This window comes from Chelonia mydas, chromosome 3 (genome assembly GCF_015237465.2).
Source record: "Chelonia mydas isolate rCheMyd1 chromosome 3, rCheMyd1.pri.v2, whole genome shotgun sequence".
Classification (NCBI taxonomy): Eukaryota; Metazoa; Chordata; order Testudines; family Cheloniidae; genus Chelonia; species Chelonia mydas.
Window position 1 is genome coordinate 202,967,238 of NC_057851.1, and position 22,769 is coordinate 202,990,006.

The 22,769-nt window shown below is 42.4% G+C and overlaps 1 protein-coding gene across 5 annotated transcripts in view; it reads right to left on the reverse strand.

The window, feature by feature from the left end:
• Positions 1-1,933: 1,933 nt before the first annotated feature.
• Positions 1,934-22,769, reverse strand: part of ATL2 (atlastin GTPase 2) — a 56,319-nt gene continuing 35,483 nt past the window's right edge. Inside the window, exons 6-16 of one of the 5 annotated variants that reach the window (XM_043544218.1) lie at positions 22,103-22,159; positions 20,283-20,375; positions 19,850-19,988; positions 18,987-19,114; positions 15,477-15,533; positions 14,051-14,122; positions 12,591-12,623; positions 7,427-7,858; positions 3,831-3,845; positions 3,622-3,732; positions 1,934-3,231 (exon numbers count right to left, since the gene is read on the reverse strand). In XM_043544218.1, the coding sequence (XP_043400153.1) occupies positions 3,625-3,732; positions 3,831-3,845; positions 7,427-7,858; positions 12,591-12,623; positions 14,051-14,122; positions 15,477-15,533; positions 18,987-19,114; positions 19,850-19,988; positions 20,283-20,375; positions 22,103-22,159 (1,134 nt within the window). In that variant the 3' untranslated portion in view covers positions 1,934-3,231; positions 3,622-3,624. Of the gene's footprint in view, positions 7,334-7,426; positions 7,859-12,590; positions 12,624-14,050; positions 14,123-15,476; positions 15,534-18,986; positions 19,115-19,849; positions 19,989-20,282; positions 20,376-22,102; positions 22,160-22,769 lie in introns of all 5 variants that reach the window. The other 4 variants (XM_037896379.2, XM_043544219.1, XM_043544220.1 and 1 more) reach the window with 4 other exon arrangements.

The window sequence follows — 22,769 nt, forward strand, 5'->3', positions numbered from 1 at the left end:
GTAATCATGACAACTGGAGCTTTAAGAAAGTTTAAAAAAAATCAAAAATTGTCAATGCTGAAGAGGCCACTTCAAGCACCTGCTGGATCCTTGGCTCCACAACATGGGTTGAGAGATGGACATCGGTTTGGAATTTGAGTCAGAACATCATACACAGTTTTTCTTGAGTGTTAGAGCAGCACTCATGTTATAAGTCAGCCAGACTCCTGGCTTCAGCAGTAGCTTTTTCCTCTTGTTGCCACAAAAAGGGAGATGAAAGTTGAAGGCCTGTACATACAGCTGGCATGAATGCTCCATTCTACTCCTGCACAACAGTCTTGGATACAAGCAGCCACCTACAAAAGGGCTTCCAGCCAAAGGGAGGGGAAGCTTCAGTGTTAACACACAGTTTCAGGTGAAATGCTTATGGTAGTCTATAACAAGCCAGTTGACAGGCATAGAATTCCTCTTGAAGAAACCTGGATGAAAGACAGGTATTGGTACAGAGATGGAAAGCAGTTCAGGAATACTGAAATAAACTGAAGTTTAACTTAGTGGGTTTAAGACAAAAGTTTTCTGAAACAAAGTAGACCGTGCAGAAGTCAAACCATATACTGTAGAAGGCATGTCAAATCTTCCACTTTAGAGCCAGAATTGGGAACCCAAGAGGTGTTGCCTGCAGTCATTTGATTGTATTTTAGGATCCCATCAGGCTAACATTTGTGTATAGGTTTCTGGCAAGACATCCAAGGAGCAGATGGTTTTGGGACAGTTCTTCTACAGGTGAGACACATCCTTCCACCACAACTTGATGGCCAGCACTGCCAGGAGTGTTAGAAAGGCTGCACCTTCAGGGGCTGTGAAGTAAGGTCGACAATCCTTCAGAAAGAAGGGAGTGCTATGATGGAGTAAATTGGCACCATTGTGAAGGCATTGTAGAATTCTCATTTCTTTGTTGTAATTTACTAGATTGTCCAACACCAACCAAAAAAAACCTTCAAAAGTTCTATTTGCTGTACTTTAAACTGCATCCAATCTTGTTAAATTTTAAAGAAACCACATAACCCAATATACATGCCTGTTTTAGAGTTTTTGTAGCTTGAAGGGTTCTCTTTCACCAATAAAAGTTGGTCCAATAAAAGATATTACCTCACATACCTCGTCTCAGTTAAACAAAGACTTTCTCCAGACTCAAAACACCTGCTACTCCAGAAAAAAAATAGACAAGCTACATTGATGTTCCAGGTGTTTCCCTATCTGAATTTATTGCCTATTGCAAGAAACAATCATGGCAGAATTCCCTTATGCCTAGTGCATGTTATTTTTAGACTTCACTTGATTCCTTGATTTGTCTGAAAAAAAATTCTAGGCACTTTAACCAATCAGTTTCATGCTTTTGCTACTAGGTAAGTAATTAGGGATGCAAAACAATCCACTGCATAACTGATCATTTTCAGGTGAAACTGAAATAGTTAAGATGCTATTTAGTTACCCTTCTTAAGTTGTCTTATATATATTTGAAAACATTTTCATTCATATCAGCTTAATACATATGGAACTGAAGGTCACAATCCATAACAAAACCAAGTTTCTGAAAAATACAATCAATGAAGTTTGGAAACTGACATGCAACTCAACAAGTGACGTAGTGTGCTTTGTGGGGTATTAATTAGGATGAGATCTTATACCACCACCACTTTTTTGTGTTTTTTTTTTTTTTTTTTTTAAAAACACACAAGACTTGTTAGACAAAGTGTTCTCTTTCAAAGACAGACATTCCAGCATGAAAGGGGACCAATATACTTTCAGGTTCATCTTCATTAAAAGCCGGAGCATATATTTGTGCTAAGTACAGCATGCAATTCTTGTTTTATCATCTTTTCAGATTAAATAGCATGATTTATGGAGTGAGTACATGTACACACCATTTCTTAAAGAAGAAAGAGGAGTTTCATTTAATATATACACAACTTATTTTAATCATGTACTGAAAATAAATTACAGGAAATAACTTTAAAATGCAACAGAGGACAATAAGTTTCACAACCAACATTCCCATTGATTTCCCGGGGTGAGAGATCGCAGTGCTCAAGGCAGGTAAATATCACAACTATATCAAAAACGTCAAACTGTTGATGCATTCACACGTTTACATGAGCCACAAGCATTCCATCACAGGGACTGTACTTAGCCTACCACAGAACCAGGTTTTGCCATAAACTACAAAACTTTGATACAAAATTGTATTTATATATTTATATTTCATGTACACGCCCTATCTGACTTCTTAAAAATAAAAACTCAACACGCTGTACAAACCACTCTCACTCACTGCTTCCTAGCTGTAGGCAACTTTTTTTGGATGGAATTGCCCTCCAGGAACGTCAGTGGCGTATTATTATACACATGAAGGCTAAACTGCAGAAAAAGACAGCTCAGTTTCCTGATGTGCCTCTCCATCAAAGTGTGTGAATCAAAAAGGCAAGACAAATGTACACTTGGAATCACTTCCTTAGTTACAATAGTTAGTTCTAATGTCATTTTTTGTAAGGAACCAACATGCATTCGGATAACACTGGTGTAAAAAGCAGTCAAGCAAGATCCTCTTTATACAGTGGCTCAATAATGGCTTCACTGATGTCAGCTAGCACTGACATTTCAATTTGACTCTTGATACAGTGATTTTTACAAATACTCCGGAAGTTAAAAGTTCCAATGGGATATTGGGTGGTTAAACACACTGTTACAAGATTTCCTTGTACACATTTGACAATTACTTCCCTGAAATATCCTTGTAGAGAGGATACGTTTCCATTGCACGCCAGAGACTGCACCATCTCAGAAAAGGCGGAACGTCACTCACCCTGGGACACGTGGGCACCACACACTAAAACTGCATGTAGAATCCCCGCACTTACCAGTCTCCCTGGCACTGGTCTGTCTTAGAAGCAGATTAAAGAGAATGCTTAATGTTGACAAAACTTATTTTTCACACTTGATGGCACCAATCAGTGAAGCCAGTCACACTAAACTACTTCTATAGTTGATTGTAAACTTTGGTTTATTTTTATTGAGTTCTCATTGTACAGCATGTCTAGGATGAGAGGGCAGAGTTGAAGAGGAGATGAATGGTCAGTCTGTCTTTAATCTGGCACGATGAGACACCTGTTCGGTCAGGCCTGCTTTGATAGAGTTTGTTACAGACTGCCTCATGTTATCCTCCATCAAATTATCACTCAGGGGCTTCAATACCTGTGGTATGAGAAATGTGCAAAATAAAGAGGTAAATAAATAACCCTTTAAAAATATAAAATACAAGAATTCAAGTAATGAAAAAATTAAGATCTTGGAATCTGAAAAATAAACAAGAACATGATGCACTAAAGGAAATGGTGAAAAGCGGTGCTGCTATAGTAATGAGGTGAATCATGAACAAAACCGATCTCCTCCTACACAGCAGCATTTCACGGAATTCAAACCACTTTACAGTTCCTAGAAGATGGCTGTGCAGTTCCATACCCTATATGCAGCATCAATCTGGTATGTTTACAGCATTTATGCAGACCGGCCCAGACGGTCCTGCTTATTGTCCTATATGTGTAAGTGTGAACACTTCAGATACAGAAAGAAATGTAAAAATACTGTCTAATTTTTCTTCTTGTTATTGTTGGACGAGAGTCGCTGTCGCTGCGCTGATGTAAGAACACGGCGAACCATTCGACGTCTAACAACTTCAAAGAGTTTGGAACACACCTAAAATATGAATTCAGCGGTTAGGAAAAGGACTCTCAGCAAGCAGCAGGAAAATAAAGGCAACTAATTAATAAGACTAATTGCTGCTAATTTCTCACCTTCCTGGGATTCCTCTGAAGCAAAGAGAAAAGAGAAAAGCAGAGAGATTTAGAAGTGGTCAGTAGCAACAACATGCATGAGACACGGGACAAAGGAATCCACCTTCAGTTTCAGAATGATGATGGGCACATCTACGCTACAGCTGCTGCAGCTGTACCCCAAGAGAGCTATAGTGTGGACGTTCCTTACATTGGGAAGAACCCATCCATCACAGATGTAGCTAATCCATCTCTCAGAGGTGGGAGCTAGGTCAACAGAAGAATTCTTCCATCAGAGGAGCCGCGGCTACACTGAGGGCTAGGTTGAACTAACTACAGCCCTAAGCAACACAAATAGGTCAATCTCATTTTTAAGTGTAAGCCAGGCCTTAGGCTAGCAATCGGAGAGGAACTGGTTCTTATCTCACAGTATAATGCATAGTCCAATGGCAATGACAGGTGTTGTCCGTGACGTTGCACTCCGTATGTTTATGAAAATATGCTTACGAGTGTGGATATGATGTAACTGGAATATGCTTCATGCAGAAGATCCGTTGTAAGGTATCATTACAAACCTTATAATCTACTGAGTGTGTTCATCTGATTTGTATGCATGTATCAGTCTTATACTTTATATTTCTAGCTTCAGATACAACTCTGAGGTCCTACTGTAATTATGCAAAGTGTGGGCCATTGATGATGGCTTACAATCTTGATGGCTCCCATTGACTAGGACAATTGGTTGTAAATGGCTCTGTTTACTTGCAAGCCCTCCTGTGTTCATGTAAGCCAACCCAGAGAGAATGATGGAATCCATGTTAAACCTGGTGCTTTTCCATTTAGAAGGAGGGGTGGGGATCCAGAGAGACAAAAGATTCCTGCTTTGTGCAAAGCTATAAGAGGGGGGTGGGAGAGAACAAACAGGTGGTCCCAATCATGAGAAAGCCACTGCTTTTCACTTCAGATGCCTGCTGGAACTAACAAGGAATGTACCGAGGAAAGGACTGGGCCCAGACTAGGAAGGACTCTAGTCTGTGAAAGAAGCTTATGGGAACATCTCTAAGGGTGAGATTTACCTGTAAAGAGTTTCTTAATGTATTAGGCTTAGACTTGTGTGTTTTGCTTTATTTTGCTTGGTGACTTACTTTGTTCTGTGTTATTACTTGAAACCACTTAAATCCTACTTTTTATACTTCATAAACTCACTTTTGTTTATTAATGAACCAGAGTAAGTGATTAATACCTGAGGGAGCAAACAGCTGTGCATCTCTCTGATTTAGTTGGGGATTGGTCCTGCTTTGAGCAGGGGGTTGGACTAGATGACCTCCTGAGGTCCCTTCCAACCCTGATATTCTATGATTCTATGTTCAGTGTTATAGAGGGTGGACAATTTATGAGTTTACCCTATGTAAGCTTTATACAGAGTAAAATGGATTTATTTGGGGTTTGGATCCCATTCGGAACTGGGTTTCTGGGTGCTGGAGATAGGTGACCTGCTGAGCAGTATTTGGTTAAAGTCTGCAGCTTTGGGGGTGTGGACCAGACCTGGGTCTGTACTGCAGCAGGCTAGCATGTCTGGCTCAACAAGGCAGGGTTCTGGAGTCCCAAGCTGGCAGGGAAAACGGGCTCAGAGATAATTTCAGCCCATCAGGTGACAGTCCCAAGGGGGTCTCTATGACCAAACCCGTCACATAGTCTACACTAGAAAGGGTTAGTCAGTACAGCTGTACTGGCAAACCCTCGTAGTAGGAATGGAGCTTTCACCAGCAAAAGAGTTCCCAAGCAAAGTAAGTGACACCAGGAAAAGGCTTTTATGCCAGTATAACTGCATCTATACCAGAGTCTTCGTCAGCATAGCTAGGTCAGTTAAGGGTGTGATTTTCCTTCACACACCCTGAACCAACATAGCTCTGCTGGCAAAACCCAAGTGTTGATTTGCTATGACCTGGTCTCTTCCTTGGAGTAAGGACCCAACCGCATGCTTAGAAACCCCAGTTTTACATGTGAAGCTGATGAAGTCTAGACTCGAGGAAGCCACTTCAAGCTAGGACAAAACAATTCTGAAGTCAGAATTTATATCAGACTGCAGGAGGGTATGGATTTTTTCAAAGCTTCAGGAATTAGGACATAGAAAGTAAATTACGAGAATTTAACAGATTTCCTGAAGTTACAAACCTATTGTCTAGTTTTGCTTCCTGCAATTTAATAAAAAAAAATCTGTCAAAGGTAACTTATAGTTGAGAACAGAGATTGACCATCCTGCACATTGCCCCGTACCATCTTACATACAGTAATCCTGAACTGAGATTCACTATTTAAACAACCAGTTTCCATTGTGAGGCCTTCAGTATTTATTTTCTACCTCACACAACTATTTGCTTGTCACTTTTTAGCATCACATCTCTCATCTGAGATCTCAGCACAAGTCATTGCCTATTTTTACTCAAAGCATCACATCCACTATACTACAGGTACTAGAACTATGGAATCTCCAGTTACCTTTCCTAAAGGCATTCCCTATTCAATCTCTGAAAAGCAGTCAAAAATCCTATGTTCTAACCTCAAAGTTGGACCCATATAGTTGGCCAATCAGATAAAGTAGTAACAAGATTGGCTTGAGGCTATAAAGGCAAAATTACATGTTCCCAGATTAAGAGTTGAATGAAAATTCATCTACCACCATTCGCTACCTTAATGTAAGGTCATATCATATGTTAGCTTTTAAAAGAAAGGCAAATTGTTCCAGCCAGTGGTTCTCCAACTATTTACCATTGTGGGCCACATATGCAGCTTCCTGTGCGTTATATGGACCACATCCACACAAAATATATATTACTTGTATGGCCCTGAGGATGTCGCATGGGCTACAGCTGTGCACTGATTAGGCCACAGGTTGAGAACCACTGGTTCCGGCAAACGTTTTTTACGTGGGCAACTATACCAGCCACTATGCTTCTCAAAATGTTATTAGTAACATTTAAAACAGTCTGTCTTCCCAATATGAGAAAGCACAGCCATCTCTCCTATGGAAGCTGCTGCAAGCTGGACTCCTTGCAGGTATTCATTACCTCTAATTTTCTTCCCTGCAGTCTTTAATTAGCTTTCTCTTCAGTGCCATGCATGCTGTCCAACAGCAAGGGATGACAGATACAGAGATGATTCTGGGCAGTGTTGTGGCATCACAGCTCTTGCACCAATAAATCAATGGAGTCTCACATGCACCGTATCAGAAATGAAGATGTTCAACAACTTCAACTTACCTCTCTAAGAATTCTTCACCGGGTTTTCAAACTTACCTTTTAGAGAAAAGTAAACAACAAGGATTTTTTTAAAAAATCCTTCCACTTTTGTGCTACTCACAGAACTTAGTGTCAGCAAAGACCTCAGGTAATTAGACACTGGATGATATCCTGGGCTGGTTTTATAGTCTAATTTCTCCAAAGTATCCTCCTTGAAAGTTACACAATGTCTATACTTCTGAGTTCATTTTACCTTCCAGAAGAACTTGAATTCTTTAGTCTGCTCTAGAACAATTTTTGATTAACAGCATTAAACAGAAATTGTAACTGGCAAGTTCATCCAAGAAAGGACACTTTCATAGTTCAATAGATACCAACCTGTTCCCATAGTGCTTCAGCGATTTGATCAATGGCTGTTCCAACTTCTCTGAATTCCCCAGAGTACTTAACATATGCCCAAGTACAAAGGGATATCAGTGCTAGCCCCATGACGAGATTGCACAGGCTAGCGATGGAGTTCATACCAAGGAAGCCAGTCAGTCCTGAGATGATATACATAGCAAACATAACAGCAAACAGAGTGGCAGGGGTACGAGCAGCATAAAAGATGTTTTTGCCATCATTGTGCTTCACAAAGTTTGCATAGATTTCATCCAGCTCCGCCTCAAGCTGGTCCTGGTAGCGACGGCAGAACTCCTCTCCTCCCATTTTTTTCACAGAACAGAACTGTCTGACAGCTGACTCCTTAAAATCCTGGTGCTGTCTCTCCAGGTCCGACGGAGCAATGTAAGGCTTATCTCCTCCACAAACCTGTGAGAAGAATAACCAGACGTGAGGAGTCAGGGTACAGCAGGAAGAGCTTGTGCTGTCCAGCATTGCATTCGAAATAACAAACCATTACCTGCTTGATGTTTGATTCTTAGAGGGCAGTAGCTCGAGCACCACACTCGCCTGCAGCTGACCACGGTCAGAACACTCCAAAGCTCAAGGTAAGCAGTTAGACACTCCTGCTTCAGACTGAAGCCTAAGAATCAGAAATGGCCTCGACCATCTAGTAATGTTCAGTCTAACATGACTTTATATTCTCCAGCGTCTTTTGTTGGGGGTTTTTTGGCAGGGGGCGCAGTGGCAGCAAGGAAACTGTGGACCTGCTGTAACATTCACCTTCACAGAATAAGTACACAGAAGCAAGTCTCTCCTTTTAGGTGAAACAGAATCTCAGAACCTCTTGGCTGTTAAAACTGGTGGGAAAGAGGTAACGAACTCTAGCCCTCGCCTCAGCCTCTGTTTTGGACCTAGCCGGGTGAACCTACCCACGGATGCCATCTAGGCCTCGTCTATCCCCAGTTTTCACTGTGCTGCAGCTGGGCAAAGCTATCCCTAGTGGCACAGGCCGTAGCTGTGCCTGCAGACTTGGGAAGACAGCACTGCATCAAGAGACACTGTTCGCTTAGGGGTGGAAAGCTAATGGCCCAGAAGGGTTAGAAACAGCCCCTCCCCCAGTAAAACCAGAGATTCTGCAAAACATGATGGCCCCAGCCTGGGAGAGCTTCCCTTTCTCCCTCTGGAAGAATGGATTTTTTTAAAACCCTGCTGGCAGCTGTGACTGCATCCTGTAGATTTAAATATTCCATATCAGAAACTTGATTTCACAGGACTCTAATGGCTCAGAGTCTGAAATATCAGTCAGATCTCTGAAGGTGCCATCTCTTCATTTCTGGACTACAGAAAGTAATCAAGTTGCTTGGGGGAGCAATTTAAAGGGATTCACCAATCTACCTCCAATTAAAGTTATGTGATTTTCTGGTCTGTTAAAAGGACACGTAAGACACCGCTTGCACGACTTCAAACTACTCAATTTCCACCCTCAGCAGCCTGGTTAACAAGAACAAATCCTAAGCTAGGATGCAAAGAGATGCTCTGGTTCTGAATGATCAGATGTGGAAAGGTAGCTAGCTTGATGGATCAGCCACTGTGCCATCTCCAGCCAGACTAGGAACCTACTGGGTTTAGCTAATGTAAGCCACTAAGACTGTACAACCAGTGTCTCATGAGCTTGGTCAAAGCCCTAGCTGTGTCCATCTCTCTGCTTGTGTTGCAGCCCCAGCCTCCTCTTGAAGGGGGCAAGTGTCCATTGCTGCCATGGGTCCTTTCCAAAAGAGCTTTTAAAGGAACAGAGGAAGTGCTATAAAATCATTTAAGTGAAACCAGAAAACGGGACCCACAGCATGGAGTGCCTCTCACCACCCGGTTGAGCAAAAGATGACCGAACCAGTTATGATGCAACAAACAAGAACCAGAGGCTGGGGAAGCGTTCTTAATCTGCTCAGAACTTCAGCTTTGCAGTATTCTGAAAAGTGTCCAGCCCAGAAACACACACCCATAAGCACAGCTCTCTCAAAGTTGGGATGATTTCAAACACAGCAGATTTAACAGGTCTACCCAAAAATCAAACACACTGGGCCATATTCTGAGTTCACAAAAACAAATGCTGTCATAATTCCTTGGCTCTTGGTAAATTCAGCAGAGTGTGAAGACAGACCCCAAGGAATACCCCAGCTGCCCATCCCATAACATTACCTTTTCATGAGTGCATCAGAGACTCACTAAGGGCAAGCAGGTGATTTGAATGATAAAGGCCTCCCTCTGCCTGAGGAGGTACTTGGGCATGCTCAGTTTCCTATTCAGTGGGTTTGCTATGAGCAGCTTTACTGAACAGCTGGGCTGCTAATCACAGCACCCTGCCTTTACAATTCTGAATTTGAAGCCATGGTCTTCAGCAAGTCAACATGTCTGGTGCCATATTCTGAAGGGCCATGCAGGAAAGATGGGTTTCACTCCTGCTCTCTTGCACCTGGTTAATGGGAACCAGGCATACGGGAGAGAGGACAAGTACCTTGTGCCCCAGGGACCCTTTCTGGCAGATGATGGAGCTAGTCAATGCTGCTCTAAGGAGTCCCGTCCAGTCCTCTTGAGGTAAAAAGGTGATCTGGGAGAGACTTAATGCTCTCAAGGGGAGATTAAGGACAAGAGTTTATACCAGCAACATGCACCTGCCCATCCATCCTGCCCCCTTCAAGGGAGGCATAAATCAAACTCATTTTGGATTGTTTATCCTAGTCTTCTTTCTTTACATGGCTCCTGCTAAAGATCGGTCTGTAGAAGAACTCCTCTAATCTCATCCCGACCCTCTCCAATCTGGCATCTGCCCCTTACACTCCACTGAAACTGCTCTGGCCAAAGAACAAGATGAAGTTTTCCACACCAAAGCTCAGAACTAGTACTCTATCCTCATCCTCTTTGACCCATCAGCTGCCTTCAACACCACCAACCACTCTTCTTGAAGTTTTGCCCTCCCCTTTGGCTTCTGTAACTATCCTCTCCTGGTTCTTCTCCTACCTCTTTAATTGCTCCTTCAGTGTGACCTTCAGAGGATCCTCCTCATCCCCCCATCCGGCTCTATGGGGGGGATTCCAGAGGGCTCCGGCCTTGGTCCCCTTCTCTTCTCCCTCTGCCCCATCTCTCTGGGTAATCTCATCCACAAATACAAATTCAAGTCTGCTGTTGACTCTCAGATCTCTCTCTCTACTCCAGAACAGTCGTCTTCTGTCCGTACTAAAATTTTGGTCTATTTCTAATATCTTTTGGCTGTCTAGCTGTCAGCACAAGCTAGTCACAGCTAAAACAGAACTCCTTGTCTCCTCCCTCACCTTCTCAAACACTGTGGACAGCACCATCATTCTTTCAGTCACTCAGGCCCATAACCTGGGCATCACCAGACCACTCTAGGTCCTCACATCCAGGCTATGGTTAAGTCACAAAGATTCTTTCTGCATAACATCTCTAAGCTAAGGCCTTTCTTATCCATCCACAGAGCTAGAACTCTTGTCCAGTCTCAAATCATCTCAATTACTACAACATCCCTCTTTCTGGCTTGACAAATGTAACCTAGCTCCATTTATCTCCAGTCAAAATGCTGCTGCAAAGATAGTTTTCTAGCCCGTTGTTTTGACCATCTCTCCCCTCTTTGCATCCTTCACTGACTCACCCTTCTCTATCACCTCAAACATAAAAGTCGCTTGTGTTCACTGTCAAGGCCGTTAATGAGCTCTCTCATTCACTATCAACGTACTGACTCCCACCTTTGATTGGCCCGTGATGTCAGCATCCATCAACTACGAGTTATATTCTCAAACAAGTCCCTTCATGCTTCTTCCCATGCTGCCCCTCATGCGCTCGCCAGCAGCCTAACTGTAGTGAGACCATTGCTCATCAAGATGACCAATATGGCCTCATTGTTTCCTTGTGCTTCCTTGTCTGTATCCACCTGTTCTTCCTCGTCATACTTAGATTGTAAACTCTTTGGGACAGGGACCGTCTTCAGTATTTATACAGCACCCAACACAGTGGGGTTCTGGTCCATGACTTGGGCTCCTAGGCACTATGGTAGCACTGATAATAAAGACTTGATTAAAACTAGTGTTAATTAAGATAAAGACCAAAACAATTATCTCTACTCTGTTCTTAGTGTCAAAAGTTTCAGACCCATCTGTCACACCAAGACTTGGTATATAAAGTGTTCAGAGTTATCCAGAAGATGTTTATAAAGACTTGTTTTGTTTAGCCACACTTATTTTGTACATAAAGTATAACACTTGGAAGTTCCTATGGAAACAGGATCTGTAAGAAAACATCTGTTCCTGTTTATTCCTTACCTGAAGTCTAAATTCTCCAATATTACAATCATCTCCATGGCCAGTCACGAGTTCAGGTGAGAAATAATTCAGCTCTTTTATAACAATTCATCTGAAAACTTCAAAGGTCTTCACAAAATGGGAATACTCCTACTCCATTTTATTACAGAGGTATTGCCTGACTGGATCAGACCTGGAGTCTGCCTAGTCCAGTATCCTGTCCCTGACAGACTCCAGCACGAGATACTTCAGAGGAAGGTATAAGAACCCTGCAATAGGTAGATGTGGGGTAATCTGCCCATGTTAGACATCATCCTGATCTCTAATACAGAAAAGACAGGCTTAAACCCTGAAGCATGAGGTTTAGTATCCCTTCCAAAGATTTTATCATCTAGAATTATCATCAGTGATAATCTTGACAACCACACGTACCCAATCTTTTTGAATCACGTTAAGTTCTTCACCTCGATGACTTTCTGTGGCTGTGAGCTCTACAGTCCAATTACAAATTGTGTGAAAAAGGATTTCCTTTCATCAGTTTTGTATTTACCACCTTTTAGTTTGATTCGATGGCATCCCCTTGTTCTGGGGTCGTGAGTCAAGGAGAACAAAAATTCCTGATCTACCTTCTAGGTACCATTCTTTATTTTAATAGACTCATTCCCCTTTAGTCTCCTTTCTAAGGCAAATAATTCCAATCTCTTCTCTCATAGGACAGTTTTTCCATGCCCTTCTTGTCAACCATCTCCAAGCTCTCATCATCTGCTATGTTGGGAATCATTAAGAAAGGGATAGATAATAAAGAAAATATCATATTGCCTCTATATAAATCCATGGTATGCCCATACCTTGAATACTGTGTGCAGATGTGGTCGCCGCAGCTCAAAAAAAAGATATTGGAATTGGAAAAGGTTCAGAAAAGAGCAACAAAAACTATTAGGGGTATGGTACAGCTTCCGTATGAGGAGAGATTAAGTATGGGGCGTTTCATCTTGGAAAAGAGATGATTGGGGGGAGGGATATAATAGAGGTCTATAAAATCATGACTGATGTGAAGTAAATAAGGACGTGTTATTTACTCTCTCATATAACACAAGAACTAGGGGTCAACAAATGAAATTAATAGGCAGCAGATTTAAAGCACACAAAAGGAAGTATTTCTTCACACAACGCACAGTCAACCTGTGGAACTCCTTGCCAGAGGATGTTGTGAAGGCCAAGACTATAACAGGGTTAAAAAAAGAACTAGATAAATTCGCGGAGGATAGGTCCATCAATGGCTATTAGCCAACATGAACAGGGATGGTGTCCCTAGCCTCTGTTTGCCAGAAGCTGGGAATAGGCGATGGGATGGATCATTCCCTCTGGCACACCTGGTATTGGCCACTCTCAGAAGACAGGATACTGGGCGAGATGGACCACTGGTCTGATCCAGTATGGCCGTTCTTATGTCCTTATGCAATATCCTTTTTGTGGTGTAGTGGCCAGTAGTGCACACAGTAGTCCAGAGGTGGCCATGGTACTAATTTACAGTAGCTACAGGAGCAGATGAACTCTTAAGTTGATGCTGTTTTCATGGGCACATGCTTCACAGTAAGTGAAAGACCTTCTGATATCTATAACATAGATGTACAATTGTATTTCAGAATTTCCCATATGGTGTCAATGGTTCTGTGATAAGTGGCTTTAAACTGTTGCCCAACTTCGTGGTCTGAAGATTGCAGTGGACCTTGGTAGTGTGTTCACTATAAGAGTACCTTCACAATGGAGTTTGAAGTAGCATACGGTGAATGAAATTGTTAACTACATGTAGCTATTTGGAAGAAATGTTTTGGATTTTGCAAATACTGAATATTTAAGTACCTTTTAATCTTCACATTTTATGGCACATTTATGTTGCTCTATAGCCTTACAGAAAATCATCAGAAATCAGTAGTGTAATATCTCCAAAACCCAAACAATTTTTTTTAGTATGAACACTGTACGGTGATACTACCACCAGATGTATCTGTTCATTCTACTAGCTGCTTCGTATCTTTTTAATCAGCGGCTGTTAACAGAATTCTCAAGTCATTTAGCATTTAGCGAATACATCTCAATCCCACCCCCCTACCTCACCATCAATTTCCTTCTCCCTCCTTCATGAGTGATCTTGTGACTTTTGCAGCATGTCTGATCTTCACACATGGAGTCCTGATGCTCAGCCAATTTGTCCATTAGTATGTTAACTGTGTAACACCACATTACGCAACTCTACAACAGAGTCCTTACTACACGTACCACTGCCTTAATTTCATAATCAACATACCTGCTCCATGCCTTTGTTGTAGGTGTCTTTTGCTCCTGCTACTGCAGCAAGATTGTTGGCTTCAGCTGTTGCCTTCAGAAAATGAAAGCATACAGATATTGATCAAGCACTGCACATGGTCGTATCTGACTTGCCAGTAATATTAGTTATATATTATGAAGCACCAACACCTTTAACCAGTTTTGTACCATTTAATTTTGAATGTTTACCCATTAACTTCAGACCTGAAGAAAACCTTCCATGTGAACAGATAAAGGATTTGCTGTAAAATAGATTAAAATAGCTCACTAGAAGCAAAGACTTCAGCCCTGGCACTCTAGAAAAGCTACGTATTATACATCCATATACCTGTACATGATCTTTCCATCATGAGATAGGTATGGAATAGACTATTTTGATGGTTACCAAATGGAAAAGGATATCCAAATTAATGTTAGAAAGCGGTCAGGAAAAAATTCCATCGCTATATAAAAGGCAGTTTCCCCCTCTCCCCTGAGTGTATTACCTCTGGTCGGGTCACAGGCCTGCAGTTGCGGGCTCAGAATTTATAGTAAGCAGTGTCTTTTGGGGTCATGCATGTGTCCATGTCAGAGCCAACCCAGTCTAAATAATGTTACAGGAGAGAATGTGGTCCCATCCTCCCCCTGAAAGTCACAGGAGGAAGGGAAGTGGTGATCCACTGGAGTCTATCCCTTGTCTTTGGATCTGAGGGAGCACTGGAAGTGGCTTTCTGAACCCTTACACAAGTCCAAGGAGGAGATGGTTCCTTGAAGGGGAGGTACCCAGAACAATTTCAGATTCTAAACCAAATAACTCCTCTGGCTTCTTTCACTAGAGGGGCTTTCAGCCCTCAAGACCCAAGAGGTAAAGCCAGCACAAAGTGAGCACCTCCCTTGTTGCAAGTCCTAAACCCCAAACAACGTAAGCATTGCACACTTGAGCAAGGCATGACTGGACTGCACAAAGCTCAATCTAAATCTGATTTTCCTCTCTGGATCAGCCATGGAGGGGAATATTGGTACAGTTACCTTATCTGACACAGACCCACAGAGTGAAAAGTGGCCTGACACCATGTAATGGTGCAGACATGTAACTAAGTGCACCTATCTCTTAGCACTAGACACTAAGCTAATAAAAATCATACTGGAAACTGAGTCAAAATGTAGACAACATGGCAAGGTTTCGAAGGAGTGGATATGCTAATGTACAGCAGAACCCCAGTGGCTACCACTTCCGGTGGTTCTGAGCCCACACAAGTCCCCGAAGTGGGTAACTGCCTCGGCCCTTCTTGAAGAAACACAGCTCCATGGGTGCTAACACTTCATTCACAACCTTCAGTCTCTTGAAGAAATACAATCCTTAATGATAGCACAGAATTTAATTTTTATTTGATCATAAGTGAAGTGAAGAAAGGATAAGGAAATACCTGGAGCATTGATTTAGGATGAGGTAGCGCCTCTCCCTGATAGATTTTAATGTAAGCCTGAAAAACAAAAACAATTAAATTTTGTTTTATTGATTTTTTTTGACCTGAGCATTTCTGATGGGAAGAAAGCCAGGGTCCAAATCAGTCCTGCATGTTAATCCTAAATATTCAATTAAGCAAATCTCTACATGTAAGAGTAAAATAATCTACAACTGACATTTACACATGTATCCCAACACTTTAATCCCTTTACATTCCAAACCCCTTATAATAAATGCTGTCCCTACTAATCTCCATATTGAGTGAATCAAAGCAATACTGAAGTGACACATGGCAATTAATATGTGCTTTTACCAAGAATAGAGCTATATGTCTATCATGGTACTAAAACCACTTTCTACTTCAGTGGTTCTCAAACTTTTGTACTGGTGACCCCTTTCACATAGCAAGCCTCTGTGTGCGACCCCCCTTATAAATTTAAAACACTTTTTAAACATATTTAACACCATTATAAATGCTGGAGGCAAAGTGAGGTTTGGGGTGGAGGCTGACAGCCCGCGACCCCCCCATGTAATAACCTTGTGACCCGCTAAGGGGTCCCGACCCCCAGTTTGAGAACCCCTGTTCTACATGCTTCATTTGAAGGTTCTTCTCACTGACACGTTTACAATTTACACACACACACACACGTAGTGAGTTAGGGATGAATCTTGGAGTTTTATTTTATTAAAAATACATCTCTGTTCAGAGACATCGCACGCCCCCGTTCAGGTGTGTCTGTGCCTCACCAGGGCTGAGGCCTGCCGCACAGAAGAGGGTTTTGAAGAGAAGAGGCTACTACTTTTTCAAGGAGTGGCAGCCTGGAGCTCATCAGGGAAGAGTGAGCACTTATGCCCCCCCCCACACACACACACCCCACAAATGTATGTGGGGGGAGTTTTTGGGGGGCTGGGAAGAACCCCTCTTCTGAAAGATGGGGAGAAGACAACCCTCCCCCCCTCCGTGCCCTCCCCAGAATCTGGAGCAGCAGAGAGTTACATCCCATCTCTAGGAGGTGAACAAGTTTGGGGTGGAGGAACACTTATGTCCCCACCCCTGAAGGAATAAGGGATAATCTGGGGGAAGGTGAAGAAACTACCAACCTTGGGACATGGGAGACAACTGTTGGGGTGGCACGGTGTGCTGGGAAAGCTAAGTGGGCTGATTACAATTGAGCTGGTCCTCAGCTCCCCATCCCTAAGAGCTTCAGTTGTTCTTTGTCCGTGCCAAGGAGGAAAGGAAGAGGACAACGCACTGTGTCCAGTCTGCACACTCCTCAGAGGTTGGTGAGGAGCAACGCCCTGTATGCAGTGAGCTGGGGAAGGAACTTAGGCCTTCTGGGTCAGATTAATGGGAAACTGGGGCTCTGGTCAGCTACACGGAGTTCACTGCCTTGGGCCAGTTGCACTAGCTAGCACACTGAACTCCTTTGTTGTTCCTCCTGTATCCCCCTCCTTCATCGTTATTCATCTCTAGGAGTGGGGGAGGGAGAGAAAGAGGGGATTTCTCCTTCCTCTGCCATTAGTCCTGGTCCCTGATGCTGATGTACAGACCTCTATGCTTGGAGTGGGACTTCCACTTTCAGAAAGGAAGTCAAAGAACAGGGCACCTGAGCACCCAGCGTTTTATGTTATGAGACAAGTAAGTGGTCAATCTGCACGGAACTCTTCTGAATAACGTACAACATGAACTAAATCAGGAGAACAGCAAAGTAAAGCTCTCAGCTTCACTATTTTCTGACTTAAGGCTGCCCTCCTAATCTTAGTTCTACTCCCTTGTGCCTATATGTTGGGAGTCTTTATTTGCACGATCACATTAGTCTTTTCACAGCACCCCATGTCATTCATTGAATAGGTAGGACAGTGCAACGTCAATCAGGCAGCTGTTCTTAAATATGTATATATTTTATCCTCACTTTTCAGAGTGTGGTCTCTTCCACATTCACTAAACATTCAGTCCCTGAACTAAGTGCGGTAGAGGTCCTATGGAGAAAAAAATCTGCATGCAATCATGTAATTAAAGACTGTCCTACATTGGCTCACCAGGGCCAGGGTTTTTGGTTGTCAGTGCTGCCTTAACTTTGGTATTTCCTGACTCAAGTGCTTCACTTTGAAACTGTCACATTCTTTTAATGTAGATTTTGATCTGGAATTTCCAAGGGGATTTTGTTTTAAAGAGAAGTTTGATCACGAAGAACTATTTGCTAGGTAGCAATCAAACATTGCTGGGTGTGCATAGTGTGCAGAACACAAAGGAAGGGTTGCTGCAGGGCCCCTGCCTCATGCCCTACATGCCCTCACAGATCCTACTTTGCACACCCCCTCATATTACAAATTAAGTTCTTCAGAATTTACCCACACATGCACAAGTGGAGCCAACACAACATGTGAGGTTAAGAAAAACAACCCTTTTCTTCTCTGACAACAGCAGTGCGCCTGCATGATACAGACGTGTTTAAACGCTTGCAATTCTCCCCAGGTCACAACAGATTTTTCACCAGACCAACAAAAGGCACACTGGAAACTTAGGAACTACACACGGCTTACTTGCAAGTTCCTGCTGTAACCCCTGAGACACCACAAGCCTTCAAAGGTGGCAGAAGTGTTTTGTTTTGGTTAAACAGCAGCAGCATGTGCTCCCTACACATACCATTAAAAACAGCTATGCCATCTTTATTCTAATGTTTCAAAGAAGAGTTCTCAGGTTGAGAGAGAACATGGACAATTTCAGCCCAAAAATTTGATTAAGTTATGAGCTTGGAAAACAGGCCTTCAGATGGAAGTGCTTAGACAACTTTAATTACAAGTGTAACTACACACAATACCTATATTTAAAGTTATATCAGGACCAAGATTGGCACTTTGCTCTAATTTGTCTCAAACTCAGTTTAAGGACACTTGAAGTAATAATCTCTATTCAAGAAAAATATGTAAGATTTGCCTTTTGGTCCTACACCTATCTAAAGGCACAGCCAAAACAGTAGCTCACTTAGGGCAGGTCTACACTACGGGGCTCAGTCGAACTAAGTTACGCAACTCCAGCTACGTAAATAACGTAGGTGGAGTCGACGTAGCTTAGGTCAAACTTTTGCGGTGTCTATACCGCACTGTGTCGACAGGAGAAACTCTCCCATTGACTTACCTTATGCTTCTTGTTCTGGTGGAATACCGGAGTCTATCAGAAAGCAATCAGTGGTCGATTTAGCAGGTCTTCACAAGACTAACTAAATTGACCCCAGTGGATTGATCACCGCATGCCCTCAAGTAAGTGGAGACAAGCCCTTAGAGCTGTACTGGTGGAAAACCATGCATACCAGTTTCAGCAGACGTGCTGAAATTAAAGTCAAAACTACCTAAAGCTCATCAGTGAGTGGCAACCTAGATACTATCATCTCTTCTTTGGGAACGCATTCTAAAATTAGGATAATTTTGGTAAGGCGTGAAAAAATAATTAGTACAAAAGTTTGCCTACCTTAAAATATTCTACAAGATCTCTACAAGTCACCTTGGATCCACTGATCTCTTTCTCTACCAAGTTTTCAGGAGCAAGTAGTAATGGAACCAGATTCCGCAGCTCTCTCTTGAAATCATCATCAATGTCTGGTGGAAATTGAATCAGCCGGAGAAAAAGGTGGTACGTCTCAATTTCAAGCAATAATGAGTTTCTCCTCTAGAAAAACACACTGACAACAAATCCCTTTAAAAAAAACAATGCTTCCTGACTCAGAATAATTTGCTTATCCTGAAGAAATTTTTAGAGCTTAAAGAAACACTTTGACAATTGGAAACTATTGTAAAATTAGAGTAGGGTTTTTTCCCTTCATCTATATAGTACTGGAGTAACTAGAATAAATTCTTTGAAGACCGCTCACAGTATAACCGCTCAGGTCTCTGCTCCCAGCACATAATTGGTGGGAACTCCACAAGATGCAAGAGTTTTTTTTTCTACACCACCCTTTGGCACATTAGCAGCTTCTCACCCACCAAAATGTGAGTGGAATTCCTAGGATTCTGCTTGTAAATCCTCTGATTTTAGGCACCGCATAATCCCACAGCTGGCCATCTTGGATAGTGTTAAATCTGCAAGGTTACAGCCAACAGCTACCTGAGAACTTAAAAAGCAACACAGAACCAGGAAAAAAATAATCACTTAATTCCTCCATATGTTTAACAACCCAAAAAGAGAATATGTCAATGCACACTTCTAAGTTTTACTTTTCAACCCCAAACTCTTCAATAAATTTAAGGCAAGATTTAAGGCAAGTTCTATGCTACAGCAAAACAATTCCAGTGATATATATCCAAAGCAAATTAACACAATGGAATGCTTCCTACCATTCAACCTCCCATCAAAATTTGGATTAGTCGCAACTTTAAGACCAGGGTGGGGCAACAGGAAACAGCCAAGGTTGCTGAAACATGAGCGAATATGCTTCCTTACATTCTGTAGCTCTTCGTGCTGGTTTTGCTTTACCTGAAAAAAGCAAAGTAAGAATTCTAAATGGCTCTGTGGAGCTGACTGCAAGATTTATAATTGAATTTAATGGCAGAATGTGTTAAATCTATTCATAAACTGTCTAGCCTTTTTCTGAACTTCTATAAAAATGTAGATCGTACAAAGGCAATCACATGATGTCACATATTTAAATATCATTTGTACTGAGAAAATAGCAAGCAGAAAATATTTAGCCAATCGTGTGTAGCTATCTCAACACAGAACAGCACCTGAACTAAGGAACCAGTGTGGGTTTTGTAAGTCGTAACTTACCTGCAATCGCTTTTCTAGAAATTTTTTTCCTCCTTCCAAGCCATACGAGTGTTCATATGGATAGCTCCAATCTCTAATTAAGAACATTAGTGTCTACACAGAAGAGCACAATAATAATGAATAGTTAATTTAATATTCTTTATAGCTGCAGAAAATGGCAGAGAATCAAGAATCCTACATCTGTGGCTGGTAATTCAACAAACTATAACCCCAAACCTGATTAAGCTGAATACAAGACACTTGTTATTCCTGTGTTGTGAGTAAGAACAGCTGACGGAGCACCTTCAAGCTAGCATGTACTTGTGACCTTTGATAGCGAAAAGGACACTCTCACCTGTTACTCTAGTTTTTCTGTCTCTTGCCAGCCCAGATATAGGAGTGTGATCCTCCCTTCCATCAACTGGACACATGAAACAGATCTTATGACATCACTCCCCTATCAAGAGGGGAGCTAGCTGGATGGCACTAGCTATGTACACTTACAGTATTTTGCATATTTAGTTCTTAAGTAAAAGCTAGGACTTAGTAGAACCACCACACATGGAACAAAAAGGAGGATGTAAAAGGATTTGGGAGACACCAAACTAACAGAGAGACAACTGCAAGGGAATCCTGAGATCAGGATGTTTACAGTCCCTTGGTGTAAGCCTGCCTGGAGCGAGCAGATATGAGCACCAGAGCCAGAACACCCATTCACCCTACAATTTGCTATTAAAAGAGCCACTGTGCTGAAACCCTGGCTTTGTCTCTCCTCAAAGATCACTGCTTCAGAATAAGGCACAAAACAGGATTGCCAGACAGTGTAATATTGTTGACAACACAATCTGTTTAGACTTTTAAAATCTAGCATGAACTATCTAAGGGCACCTACAAAGGAAGAAGGAACTTGAGAGGTTCCAAGTCCTCTCACCTCCACAGCCAAATGGAATGGGGTGAAGCTGGAGCTACAGCTCCCTGTATAGTCCCACATTGAACATTTGGTTCTGTACATGAACACGTGAGAGTCCTAAACTGCTTTCCAGAGGACTTCAACATTGGTAACTAGTGCACACGCCCTCAAGAGTGGGGATCTATACTGCCATAACTCCAAGGAGAGTAAGACAATTTGAAGGATTTAGTGCAAGCTGTTTTGAAAATAGAGTTAAACATAAAAACCCATCACTACCTTAGGAGGGCTCAAAAGTGGAAAAAAAAAAAATTAAAAAAACACTTTGTATCTTAAACTCCTTGTCAGATTTCCTTCAGCCTTTTCAGAAAGATTCTATGCTAGCCTAAGTTCACCTACATGAAATTCCATCAGGCAGTTACCATGGTTTGATTTTTCACACACATCTCACCCAGACCTATAAAAAAAGACGACGAGCTTCAGCCCAGCTAATTTCTCTCCATAATGTAAATTAACTAATTTCCTACCCTTATGAACAGGTGTTGAAAAACTAGGTCAGCGGTTCTCAAACTGTGGGTCGGGACCCCAAAGTGGGTTGCAACCCTGTTCTGATGGGGTCGCCAGGGCTGGCTTAGACTTGCTGGGACCTGGGGCCAAAAGTGAAGCCTGAGGTCCACTGCCTGGGGCTGAAGCCCTGGGCACAGGACTCGGGTTACAGGCCCCTTGCCTGGGGCTGATGCCCTTGGACGGTGGGGTTCGGACTTTGGCCTCCACACCCTGGGCGGCAGGGTTCAAGCAGGCTCCGGATTCAGTCTCCTCTCCTGGGGTCGTGTAGTAATTTTTGTTGTCAGAAGGGGGTTGCAGTGCAATGAAGTTTGAGAAGCCCTGAACTAGGTAATTATATAAAAAGGTTAGAGTTTAGAGTATATATTACCTGAAATGGCTTTTGGTAAATTTCTTCCATAGCAAGTCTTCCATACTCTGTAAACAACTATTAAATGAAACTGTTAAGAATAATGCCACATACAGATTACAAAAAGAATCTGTGTTGCCAAAAGCTTCCTCTTTTATCAATGGTAAAATTAGTGGCTTCCAATTTTTAATTGAATTATCAAGAATGGCCCTGAAGTTAACCCTCAGCACTTGGAGGATGAGAATACCAATGCTCAAGAAATTGCACTGAGGGAGGACTATCCTTTCCCTGGCCTCTCAAGAAAGTCTGCATGTCATTCCAGAACAATACACTCCTCTTCATGAAGATCTCCCCTCCACCTTCCAATGGCTCTCCTAGACCCCACTGTGGTCTCTGAAAAGCCCCCACCCCCTATAGGCTTCCAGCTTCATTATCCAGATCATCTGCTCTCACATAGCTGCTACCTTCCCACCCTGTGGTTTCTTAAGCTAAAGGAGTACCCCTGCCCAACCTCTCCATCCAGGCCTCCCTGGGCAGCGACCATCTGACATAGCACGCTCCCAACTCCCCCAAGGAGTGCCCCTCCAAAGTGCTGCACGTTGATTTGGGTTTCTACAAAACATTCCTCATCAGAGGCTCTAGATGCCTGACATCTCTTACAAATAAAAGCCAATTTAGAATTGCAGCA